A 12,445-nucleotide genomic window follows, 5' to 3' on the forward strand; every position below is an offset into this window, starting at 1 on the left:
GACAGAGAAAATGCCACCTTTTAAGTGAAGGGTCCTACCTAACCATATGAGGCAGCAGCCCACAGTGCTGATGATGCCACCCACCCCGGGCTCTGTGCAAGGTGCCCTGGCATTGCCAGCAGGCTACTCCCCCAGATTGAGCTCCAGGCCCACACAACAGAATCCTGCCAGTCTTAGCAGCACCCCTTGGGGTGAGCCTGGGGGAAATCAGAGTAGCCTTCCAAAGAGGGGTCTCTGCAGCAGTGGGTCCACAGAGAGAGATGTGACTCTGTCAGTATGAGAACACCTGCACCCAGATCAACAGGGCCACACCAGCTCAAGGGGGCCATGTGCTTTGGGGAGTAGCTGGAGGCCCTCTTGGTCTGTGATCCTCAGGCAGCTTCCCCAGGTCCTTGCTGCTAGGTCCAGGGAGCCTAGAGCCAGCATGGGCCCTGGATGTGGCCTCTGGCCAGGACAAGTCTTGAGCTTCCCTCTCCCCATTCCCTAGGTCTGCATGTCCTGTGGTGGGGGATGAGGGGTTGGCTCTGGGGAATCACCCTTCATGAGCACCTATCCAGGCCCAACTCTAAAAGGTGGGGAAACGCCATAATCACAGTGACTCTGGAGAGGACAACTCAGAAAGCCTGTGTTTATAGGGACCCGTCATAGTCTGCAAGGCTCTCCGCACATGGGCGCCCCCATGCCCAGCTACTTCTCATCCACCTTTTCCAAGGACTGGGGCTTCTCCTGGGGCAAGTCTTCCAGCATTAGGCTCAGCACATGCACGATCTCATAGTACAGCTCTTGAAGCCTGAAAAATGGAGCAGGAGGAGATGAGATCTGAGGTCAGGGGCAGGCTCCAGGACCCCCTAGCCCCACTGACCACACGTTTGCACCTGCACAGGTGTAGGGTCAAATAAGAGCAAGGACTTCAGAGCCAGATCAGGCTGGGTTAGAATCCTGGATCTGCCACTCTGCCTGGGGCCCCTGGAGCAAAGGATTTTACTTCATGTGTCAGGTTGGAAATAAATTATTAGGTCCTGAGAGAAGTAACTGTGCGGAGGTGCCCAGACAGTGACTGACCCCCTGTTGGGCCAAAAGTGGACATTCCCCAACAATGCCTTCCTTTTTGGTTTCTCCCATCTCTAAAGCCCTCCAAGCAGCTTTCATTGAGAAGCCAGGCTAATTATATCTGTCCTCGCTGAAGAGCCCACTGTAGCTCCCTAGTGCCCACAGCCCACTGTAGCTCCTGATGCCCACAGCCAGGTTTTTACATCCTTCCTGCTCAGTAATGGCTGCTCATAACCCCAGCTGACTCACACTGAGTACAAGCCCTGGGCCAGGCCACGCTCAGAGCTTCACATACACCGTTTTCATTGAATCAGCCCAGCAGCCCGTCATGTGACAGATAGGAAAGGGGCAAAGAATTGCCCAAGGCCACACAGGAAGGTAGTGGCACAACCAGGCCAGAAGCTGAGGCCACCCGGGGGTCTTTCCTCTGCACTCTGAAAAGGGGTTAGTGAGGAGAGGCCTGGACACTTTAAGGAGCTGGTATTTACATACAAGTCAAGGTGGGTTGGGGAGGGGCAGGAGGGGCAGATTCCCCCCAGCCATGGCCTGTCCACACAGCAGCCCAGCCCCTGTGTATACATGGAATCCTGTAACCCCAAGAAAGCCATGTTCCACCCACCCACTGCCCATCAGCACTTCAGTCATCATCCCCCTCACTCTCCCAGGGCACCTGACACAGCCCGACCTCGAGGAAGCCCTAGGAACCAGGGAAGGCTGGGGCTGGAACTGACTTGTGGACAGTTGTGTCCTGGTAGTCCAGAGTGGAAAAGTAGATATCAATGAAGGGTAGGCTAGTGCCAAAATCATCCAAGACCATGGGGTCAGTGTGGCGCAAGGTCTTCTTAAAGTTCTCCACCAGCTCACTGAAACTTCTACAGTCAGCATTTTTCTAGAGAGGAAAGCATAATGAGAGAGCAGTCATAAAGATGTGAGAGCCGAGCTGCACAGAGACATGGAGACCCTCCAGGATGGGCCCCAGGCAGTGGCCTGACTCTGGTCCTGGAAGGAAGCTTCAGCCTTGTCACAACTTCATCCTGACCCCTTCTGAACCTGGACTCCTGGGTGAGGCGGCCACCATTAAGGACAGGCAGCACATGAAGTCCAACTGAGGCTCAGCGCAGCCTCTCCCAACCCTGGACAAACCTTGGGCACGGTGAAGACAGGCACATGTCTCCACCCCAGAGAAGAGGACAAGGAGGAACACACCTACCAAGGGAGGGAGGCCCAGCAGAGCACCCGAAGCTCAGCATGGGAGGCTCACAGCACTCAGTCTCAGAGGGAAAATTCCCCCCGGTCCCTCATGGTCGCATCATGCTTGACAGAAAATCTCCAGCCTGGTTTGCCATTCTTGTTCTGGTTTTAGGAACGTGAGAGAACTAAGGTTGTCTGGCACTCTGTCAGAGCCTCCGCATCCTCGTCCACTCAGTGGCCTGGCGCCATGGCTGCCTGGCACCCAGTGAGCCCTCAAGAAGAAGCCTCAGCACAGATTGCCTGGCCCCAAAGGGCCCAGCAGTGGAGTTTTGCCCACAACAGAGGGAGACATTATAATCACAGCACTCAACACTCCGAGAGGTCCAGAGAAACACAAAAATGCCGAGAGTAAAGGCTGATTCTATAAAACATGGGAGGAAGGCGGCTGTCTTACCTAAGATTGCAGGTGCCTGAGGCCACCTGCTCTCTACACAGGCACCACGGCCCCTCCTCCTGGCCATCTCATCAGCCTGAGGATCCATCCACCCATCTGTCCACCTGCCTGCAGGGGCCACTCACTTGTATGTGCATCAGCCTGCTGATCTCCTCCTGCTGCCGCTGCAGAATCACCTGCTTCTCTCCCATGAGCACCTCCTGCCGCTCCAACATCAGCTCTCGCTCAAACTTTTTGATGGAGTCCTAGAGAGTCAGATGATGGAGGTCCACTACGGGCTCTCGCTACATGCCCAGACCCAGTCTTTCCTCTTCCCCAGCCTTGCACCGCTGCTCAGGCCCTCAGCAGGAGCACTTTTCCCCACGCAGGGCCAGCCCCCACTCAAGCTGCCAACTGCAGCTGCGGAGGCTTCCTAAGCCCCACCATCCTGTTGACCACCCTCAGCAGGCAAGGCAAATGCACTGGCTCAGGGAGGAGAGTTGGGCCGGGTGAGGGACAGGCCTATCTGGCCACCTCTACTCCACTTCACTGGGAAGACACAGCCACACAGCTCCAGGTCCTCCCTGGAGACTTGCCCTACAGCTCCACCTGCCACACTTGCCTTGACCTTCGATCCTCACAGGCGTGGCCTCACCTCTGTGTGCATGATCATCACACCCACAAACATGTTGAGGAAGATGAAAGAGGCGAGCAAGATGAAAATGATGGTGAATGCCCGGCTCAAAGCAAATTCCCGATTGTCCAACTGCTTCTGCAGGTCTGTCCAGCCATCAACCTGGATACTCAGGCAGGGCAGAGTATGCTGAGGGCCCGGACCCGGCGGCACAGGCCTCCTCTTCACCTATGCTAGGGGAGTCCCGGGCCCATTGAGGAGGAGGGTGGCTCCACTTCCATGTCATCCCCTCAACACCTCCCAGTCCACTGGCTCCAGCACATATGTGATGGCCTGGGAATGCAGAGCACCCCTGGGTGGGGATGCTATTGACCAACATGCCTCGAGGTCTCTTTTCTCAAGGCCTCCCAACCTTCCCAGAAAGACACTGCCTCTCCGCCAGGCCCGCCTTTAAAAAGACCCCACTCTTTCCAGAGTCCAGCAGAATCTAGATTTCTAGATTTGGGTTTTGCATGCTTCTTCTAGGTGGATTTGTGACAGCCAGTTCCCCAAAAGGCTACGTGACATGGGTTTCATTTATAAATTAAACTTAATCCAAATGAATTATCATTTGAGAACTCTGCAAAGTTTGATCGCCCTGTGAGACATGTGGAAGCACTCTAAGGAATCACAGGCCTAGAGACAGCGATGGAGCCCCATGCAGGGTGCTGGCTTATGATAGGGAACAGATCCCAGCTTCCCTGGGCCCAGCTGAGTATCTGGACATGAGGAAATCCCCATGTGAGGCCCCACATGTCCACACGCTCGCACAACCTAGGCTGTCCCTTCCCAAGGCCCCTGCCCTCACCACTGTTCCCAAACACAGTACCGTGGCCAAGCTGAAGAGGGTGAAAAAAGCTGCAGCCAAGTTCCCCCAGTTATCATGGTCACCGTTGTCTGGAGATCCAAACAGACAGAAGCCCAAGATAGCAAAGATGTACATGAGGAGGAAGAGCAGGAGGAGCACAGAGGCCACGGTGTAGACTGTCTGCCCCACGGCGGTGATCAGCGTCTGCAAGGCAGGGACACTGTGGTAGGCGAGGGTGCCACCAAGCTGGGTGGGCTCCCGGGACAGAGGTCCATTCTGCCCAGTTCACAGCTGTCCCCAGCAACTGTTGCCATGCTTGGCACAAGGTAGATGCTCAATAAGGGTGGGTGGGTTGGTTGGTTGGTTGGTTGAATAAACTGATGAATTAATGAAGTGAATCAGAACTGTGCCCAGATTGAGGGCTGGATCAATTTAACAGTGCTTTACCAATGTCTGACATCCACCCTCAGTCAATTCTCTCAGGTCTGAGGTGACCACTCCACTAGAACCCCAACCTAGCTGTGTGGTCATCTCAGGGCGTCCTGCTCTTGCTTCTTAGCTGAGGGCCAGCCCTGAATGCTCTCTGCCCCAGGACCCAGGAGGAGTAGGGGAACGACTCTGGGAGCGAGTATACAGAGGGCCGAGAGGAATGTGGCTCCCTGGTCCTTGTCGACCCCATCTTCACAGGTAGGTCCCTGTCTTGTAACCTCAGTCTTGCCCCATATGAAGTGGGCATTTGCCTTATCTCCCCTCTACATTGCCCATTTCTGGGGAGCACCGTGTATGAGTCCTTATCATTCATTCTTCCTGCTCTGGAGTCTTGCATGCAGTAAGCACTCAATGCATGTTCACCTACCTAGATGTTTCACAGACATAACCTCAAGATAGGTAGGTGTTATCATTCTTCCCATTTCAAAATGAGTCAGAGGCTCAAAGAAGCAAACTGTCTTGGCCAGGGTCACACTCCAATACAATGGCAGAACTGGGACCAACTCTCAAAGCCTTTGCTCCATGCCACCACCTTCAACCACTAATGACCCTGAGCACAGAGACTGTTGACTGGCTTAGTACTAGGAAAGGAGGTCCTTAGAGCTAAGAAACAAGGCAGTACACTTTGGACAGTTTGGGGTAACCTGGGAAGCAGAGAGACAGTCCAAGAGCCCTGGGCTGCCTTCCATGCAGAAAGGTTTGGAGATGCCTGCAGGGGTGAATGCACACCAGATGCCATCTCACCTTGGGAAAAGAAAATAAGTGCTTTTGGATTAATTGCAAAAGAGCTGAGTTTGTTTGTTTTTTTTTTTTTTGAGACAGAGTCTCACTCTGTCACCCAGGCTGGAGTGCAGTGGCATGATCTCAGCTCACTGCAAGCTCCACCTCCCATCACGCCATTCTCCTGCCTCAGCCTCCCAAGTAGCTGGGACTACAGGCGCCCGCCACCACACCTGGTTAATTTTTTTTTTTTGTATTTTTAGTAGAGATGGGGTTTCACATGTTAGCCAGGATGGTCTCGATCTCCTGACCTCGTGATCCGCCTGCCTTGGCCTCCCAAAGTGCTGGGATTACAGGTGTGAGCCACCACGCCCAGCCGAGATTTTTTTTTTCTTAATGCCTTCCTCCCCCCTAAACAGAGGCAGAACTTCTTTCCCAAGGACTAAGATGTAAGCAGTAAATCCTCATGAGAAAAACTGTCATGCGATATGATCTGCAGATCAGGTTTTGAGTGGGAAGGGAGGAACACTGGGTGGTAGAACCCAAAGCCTGTGCAGAAGGGTTGCGGAGAGGCCTGGTTGGGCCTCCCACCTCCAGGCCAGCCCACAAGCTGGTGCCACCTGAGATCCAAGCTGAGCAACCTTTAGAGCAGCAGTGGAGGAACAGACACGCTCTCCTGGGAGCCCCATATAGGACCCATGACAGCTAGACTTGGCCAAGTTCTTTAAGCACAATCCACGCAGGCCCTCTTAGGGCGCAGTCCAGAAAGATGAGGAAATCCAGTCCTAGGAGAGGGATGCCCAGTTCCCCTTAGGCCAGTAGCTCCCTCCTGAGTTTTGAGGCCCATGGTCTGGCCCCCATTGGATGTGTGATTTTGAATTCCCAAATTCTTTTGGGGGGGCAATTCCCTGTATCTAGTTCAGCTCTGCCGAGCTCTGGATCAAGCCACAGCCCTGGGGCATTCTGGATGTGGAAAGGAGCTCCAGGCAAGGCAGGTGCCCAGGCCCAGTGCTTGGAGGGAGCCCTCCTACACAGCCCATTGGATGTGTGGGAGATGATCCGGCCCCAGGAGGAGGAGGCAGGGAGGCAGGGGGACTAATGCTCACACCACAGCCCAGCATCTGAAGGTTGTTTCCAGGCTGAAATGCAGACGAACATTTGTGCATCTCTGTGCAAAACAACATTTCCTCATGGTGCAGGTTTATTGTCATGAGGTAGAAGGCAGAGTGTCATTTTAATTAATCAGGGGTGAGGAGCCAAGAATGCACCAAAGCGCCATCTCTGGGCTCTGAGATTGTAGCTCTTTATTTAAGGGCTCCTTTAGACTTCAATTAACACAAATCAGCTCAGAGGTGCAAGTCCCGACCATGGGCAGGTCCAGCTCCCCATGGCCAGCAGGCCAGCCAACATTCAAAGGGCATGTTATCCAGGGTCACTTCTGTGCCTCTGGGGATCTAGGGTCCCATGACATCCCAAGGCTACAGGAGAGCCACAACTCAGGGTGGCTGGTGATCCCCAGGGAATCACTCTAGGATGCAAGGCTCTGCTTAATGACAGAAAAACCATGAGGCCAAACCTGCAGTGCATGCGTGTGTGCCTGTTGCCTCTGCATGCCCAGGGTCTCTGTGCATGCCTGCAAGGGCCAAAGGCTGAGCAGTCCCCAGTTCAGGCCGGCTTGCTCTGGGATACAGCCCTTGGTCAGCAGGAGCCTTTGCCTTCTAATCAGGCTGCCACAATACAACCAAGACGGTACACTAAGCCAGCAGCCAGTGCCCCCAGCCTTGAGGTGCCAGTCTGGGTCACTGCCCCTTTCTTCCAAGATGGAAGCCCTCCCTGCCACCAGTCCTTCCTGCTTCCCTCCTCCCTGTGTGGTCCTGGGTCTCCTTTTCCTCAGCCCCCTGCCCTCCGCCCCGTTCCTCGCATGATTCCCACTGGTCTCTGGCACCCTGATTTCACAGTGCCTCTCTCCTGGCCTCACCTGAAAGTCCTCTCTCAGCAGAGGACATCACAACCCAGTTCCCCTCTCCAAGAAGGCTGCCTAGCCCTAACAGCCCTCAGATTCAGGGGGCCACCAACTACCTTATCCTAGGATCCCCTGTTTTCACAGGCACAGCCCCTGCTTTTGGGCAGAGCCAACCTTCCAGCTTCCCTCTCTCCCTCAGGTCTTGAAGTCTCTGCCTCCAGACTCAGTACCTCCTTCTCCAGGCAACCCTGCTGTCAGCCTGGGGGCCTTCCACATCTTTATGGAAGATGCCAGGCCTCTTCACCCCTGGACTTCCCTCTCTAGTGACCCTGGTGCCACTCCTGGCCCCTGCTCCCTTGGTGCCCAACACCTGGAAAAACCAGATTACACTTCCCACTGCCAGATCCCACCCTCACTCTGGGGTGCCCACCTGACCATGAACACCTCGGGCCTCCAGTCTTCTTTCCCATCCACCTGCCTTCCTCTCATCCCTGCTGACTCCAGTGCCCAGCACCTTACATACTCCCTTCCTTTTAGGACACAACTGCAAGGTCTGTCTGTAGCCTGAAAAATGGGGAGCCACCTTCAGGCTTGAAACCTAGGAAGCTGCGATTGGATGTGCATTTTCAAGATCCTCCCCACCCCACGGAGGCATTTCTGTTCCAGGGCTCCCAGTAGTGTGGGACGCCATTGCAGGAATCCAGGTGAGGCTGACGGTGATAGGGATGAAGAGATGTGGACAAGTCAATAACCACTGAGGAGGCCACACAACAAAGCTTGAGAGAGGAGTCTAAGCTGACAGTCAAATTTATGACATGGCAACTGAATGCAGGTGGGGGACCCCTCTTTACCAAAAGATGAAATACTGGAGGAGATGATGGCTGAATAGAAACAGCTCCAGTCTATAGCTCCCAGCGTGAGCGACGCAGAAGATGGGTGATTTCTGCATTTCCAACTGAGGTACTGGGTTCATCTCACTGGGGCTTGTCAGACAGTGGGTACAGGACAGTGGGTGCAGCTCACTGAGCAAGAGCTGAAGCAGGGCGAGGCATCACCTCACCCGGGAAGTGCAAGGAATCAGGAAATTCCCTTTCCTAGCCAAGGAAGCTGTGACAGATGGCACCTGGAAAATCGGGTCACTCCCACCTAATACTGCGCTTTTCCAACGGTCTTAGCAAATGGCACACCAGGAGATTAATATCCTGCATCTGGCTAAGAGGGTCCCATGCCCATGGAGCCTTGCTCATTGCTAGCATAGCAGTCTGAGATCGAACTGCAAGGCAGCAGCGAGGCTGCGGGATGGGCGCCCACCATTGCTGAGGCTTGAGTAGGTACACAAAGCAGCCGGGAAGCTCAAACTGAGTGGAGCCCGCAGCAGCTCAAGGAGGCCTGCCTGCCTCTGTAGACTCCACCTCTGAGGGCAGGGCATAGCTGAACAAAAGGCAGCAGAAACTTCTGCAGACTTAAACTTCCCTGTCTGACAGCTTTGAAGAGAGTACCGTGCTGGTTCTCCCAGCACGGAGTTTGAAATATGAGAATGGACAGACTGCCTCCTCAAGTGGGTCCCTGACCCCCGAGTAGCCTAACTGGGAGGCACCCCCCAGTAGGGGCCGACTGACACCTCACATGGCCGGGTGCCCCTCTGAGACAAAGCTTCCAGAGAAACAATCAGGCAGCAACATTTGCTGTTCTGCAATATTCACTGTTTTGCAGCCTCCACTGGTTATACCCAGGCAAACGGCGTCTTGAGTGGACCTCCAGCAAACTCCAACAGACCTGCAGCTGAGGGTCCTGACTGTTAGAAGGAAAACTAACAAACAGAAAGGACATCCACACCAAAACCCCATCTGTATGTCACCATCATCAAAGACCAAATGTAGATAAAACCACAAAGATGGGGAGAAACCAGAGCAGAAAAGCTGAAAATTCTAAAAATCAGAGCGCCTGTCCCCCTCCAAAGGAATGCAGCTCCTCGCCAGCAATGGAACAAAGCTGGATGGAGAATGACTTTGATAAGTTGAGAGAAGAAGGCTTCAGACAATCAAACTTCTCCAAGCTAAAGGAGGATGTTTGAATCCATCACAAAAAAGCTAAAAACCTTGAAAAAAGATTAGACAAATAGCTAACTAGAATAACCAGTGTAGAGAAGGCCTTAAATGACCTGATGGAGCTGAAAACCATGGTACGAGAACTACATGACACATGCATAAGCTTCAGTAGCCTATTCGATCAACTGGAAGAAAGAGTATCAGTGACTGAAGATCAAATGAATGAAATACAGCAAGAAGAGAAGTTTAGAGAAAAAAGAGTAAAATGAACAAAGCCTCCAAGAAACATGGGACTATGTGAAAAGACCAAACCTATGTCAGATTGGTGTACCTGAAAGTGATGGGGAGACTGGAACCAAGTTGGAAAACACTCTGCAGGATATTATCCAGGGGAACTTCCCCAACCTAGCAAGGCAGGCCAACATTCAAATTCAGGAAATACAGAGAACGCCACAAAGATACTCCTCGAGAAGAGCAACTCCAAGACACATTAACTGTCAGATTCACCAAAGTTGAAATGAAGGAAAAAATGTTAAGGGCAGCCAGAGAGAAAGGTCGGGTTACCCACGAAGGGAAGGCCATCAGACTAACAGCGGATCTCTTGGCAGAAATTCTACAAGCCAGAAGACAGTGGGGGCCAATATTCAACATTCTTAAAGAAAAGAATTTTCAACTCAGAATTTCATATCCAGCCAAACTAAGCTTCATAAGTGAAGGAGAAATAAAATACTTTACAGACAAGCAAATGCTAAGAGATTTTGTCACCACCAGGCCTGTCCTAAAAGAGCTCCTGAAGGAAGCACTAAAAATGGAAAGGAACGACCAGTACCAGCCACTGCAAAAACATGCCAAATTAGGCCGGGCGCGGTGGCTCACGCCTGTAATCCCAGCACTTTGGGAGGCCGAGGTGGGCGGATCACGAGGTCAGGAGATCGAGACCATGCTGGCTAACATGGTGAAACCCCGTCTCTACTAAAAATACAAAAAATTAGCTGGGTGAGGTGGCGGGTGCCTGTAGTCTCAGCTACGTGGGAGGCTGAAGCAGGAGAATAGCGTGAACCCCGGGGGGTGGAGCCTGCAGTGAGCCGAGATCGCGCCACTGCACTCCAGCCTGGGTGAAAGGGCGAGACTCCTTCTCAAAAACAAAACAAAACAAAAAACATGCCAAATTGTAAAGACCATCAAGGCTAGGAAGCAATTGCATCAACTAACGAGCAAAATAACCAGCTAACATCATAATGACAGGATCAAATTCACACATAACAATATTAACCTTAAATGTAAATGCGCTAAATGCTCCAATTAAAAGACACAAACTGGCAAATTGGATAAACAGTCAAGACCCATCAGTGTGCTGTATTCAGGAGACCCATCTCACATGCAGAGACACACATAGGCTCAAAATAAAGGGATGGAGGAAGATCTACCAAGCAAATGGAAAACAAAAAAAGGCAGGGGTTGCAATCCTAGTCTCTGATAAAACAGACTTTAAACCAACAAAGATCAAAAGAGACAAAGAAGGCCATTACATAATGGTAAAGGGATCAATTCAACAAGAAGAGCTAACTATCCTAAATATATATGCACCCAATACAGGAGCACCCACATTCATAAAGCAAGTCCGTAAGAGACCTACAAGGAGACTTAGACTCCCACACAATAATAATGGGAGACTTTAACACCCCACTGTCAACATTAGACAGATCAACAAGACAGAAAGTTAACAAGGATATCCAGGAATTGAACTCAGCTCGGCACCAAGCGGACCTAATAGACATCTACAGAACTCTTCACCCGAAATCAACAGAATATACATTCTTCTCAGCACCACATTGCACTTATTCCAAAAGTGACCACATAGTTGGAAGTAAAGCACTCCTCAGCAAATGTAAAAGAAGAGAAATTATAACAAACTGTCTCTCAGACCACAGTGCAATCAAACTAGAACTCAAGATTAAGAAACTCACTCTGCCCGGCCACCCATCGTCTGGGAAGAAGTGAGGAGCGTCTCTGCCCGGCCGCCCCGTCCGGGAAGTGAGGAGCGCCTCTGCCCGGCCGCCCCGTGTCTGGGAAGAAGTGAGGAGCGCCTCTGCCCGGCTGCTCCGTCTGGGAGGTCTACCATGGAGGCCAGAAGCAATGTGGGGGCTGGACGTGGTGGCTCACGCCTGTGGTCCTGGCACTCGGGGGGGCGAGGCGGGTTGATCACTTCGGGCTAGGAGTTCGAGACCAGTCTGGCCAACTTGGCGAAACATGAAAAATACAACAGACAAACCAACCAACCAACTCAGTGACAACAAAACAGGTCTACCCCGGAGTCATACTCTAATTTTTTCTATTTTCCTCCCTTTCTGATCCTTTATCCCACTTTCTTTTTCTTCCTCTTCCTTCTCCCTCTTCTTTGTCAAATAGAGGATTGAGTTATTATCACTGATCCATATAAAGTCCCTCTCTCATTTATTTTGATTCCCACTCCCCATTTCTATTCCCCGTCTTCCCATGTGCAACCTTCCTAATATGTTTGATACGCATCTTTTTGTTTGTATGTATTTTTAGAAAATGTTTATTGTTTTTGTGTGCAAAAAAAATTAATAAAAAAAAAAATAAATAAATAAATAAATAAAAGAAAAATGACAGGGTAGGTATTCTAGACAGAGGGGATGCATAAACTGAGAACATGATGCACATAAGGACATTCAGATTACTACACGTGGTTTGCTATGTTTGGCACATAGTGTTACATCCTAGATGCTGGAAGACAGGCTAGAAGTAATCTAGAGCAAGATTATGGGAGACCTCACAAGTAAAAAAAAAAAAAAAAAAAGAAACTCACTCAAAACTGCTCAACTACATGGAAACTGAACAACCTGCTCCTGAATGACTACTGGGTACATAATGAAATGAAGGCAGAAATAAAGATGTTCTTTGAAACCAAGGAGAACAAAGACACAACATACCAGAATCTCTGGGACACATTTAAAGCAGTGTATACAGGGAAATTTATAGCTCTAAATGCCCACAAGAGAAAGCAGGAAAGATCTAAAATTGACACCCTAACATCACAATTAAAAGA

General features: G+C 51.4%; 1 protein-coding gene across 1 annotated transcript in view; it reads right to left on the reverse strand.

Annotated features, from left to right (window-relative positions):
- Positions 1-608: 608 nt before the first annotated feature.
- CATSPER3 (cation channel sperm associated 3) overlaps positions 609-12,445 on the reverse strand; it is a 45,886-nt gene continuing 34,049 nt past the window's right edge. The window contains exons 4-8 of the mRNA XM_003266402.2: positions 4,177-4,359; positions 3,330-3,470; positions 2,821-2,940; positions 1,782-1,939; positions 609-790 (exon numbers count right to left, since the gene is read on the reverse strand). Coding sequence (XP_003266450.2) covers positions 688-790; positions 1,782-1,939; positions 2,821-2,940; positions 3,330-3,470; positions 4,177-4,359 — 705 coding nt within the window. The 3' untranslated portion in view covers positions 609-687. The remainder of the gene's footprint in view (positions 791-1,781; positions 1,940-2,820; positions 2,941-3,329; positions 3,471-4,176; positions 4,360-12,445) is intronic.

This window comes from Nomascus leucogenys, chromosome 2 (assembly GCF_006542625.1).
Source record: "Nomascus leucogenys isolate Asia chromosome 2, Asia_NLE_v1, whole genome shotgun sequence".
Classification (NCBI taxonomy): Eukaryota; Metazoa; Chordata; class Mammalia; order Primates; family Hylobatidae; genus Nomascus; species Nomascus leucogenys.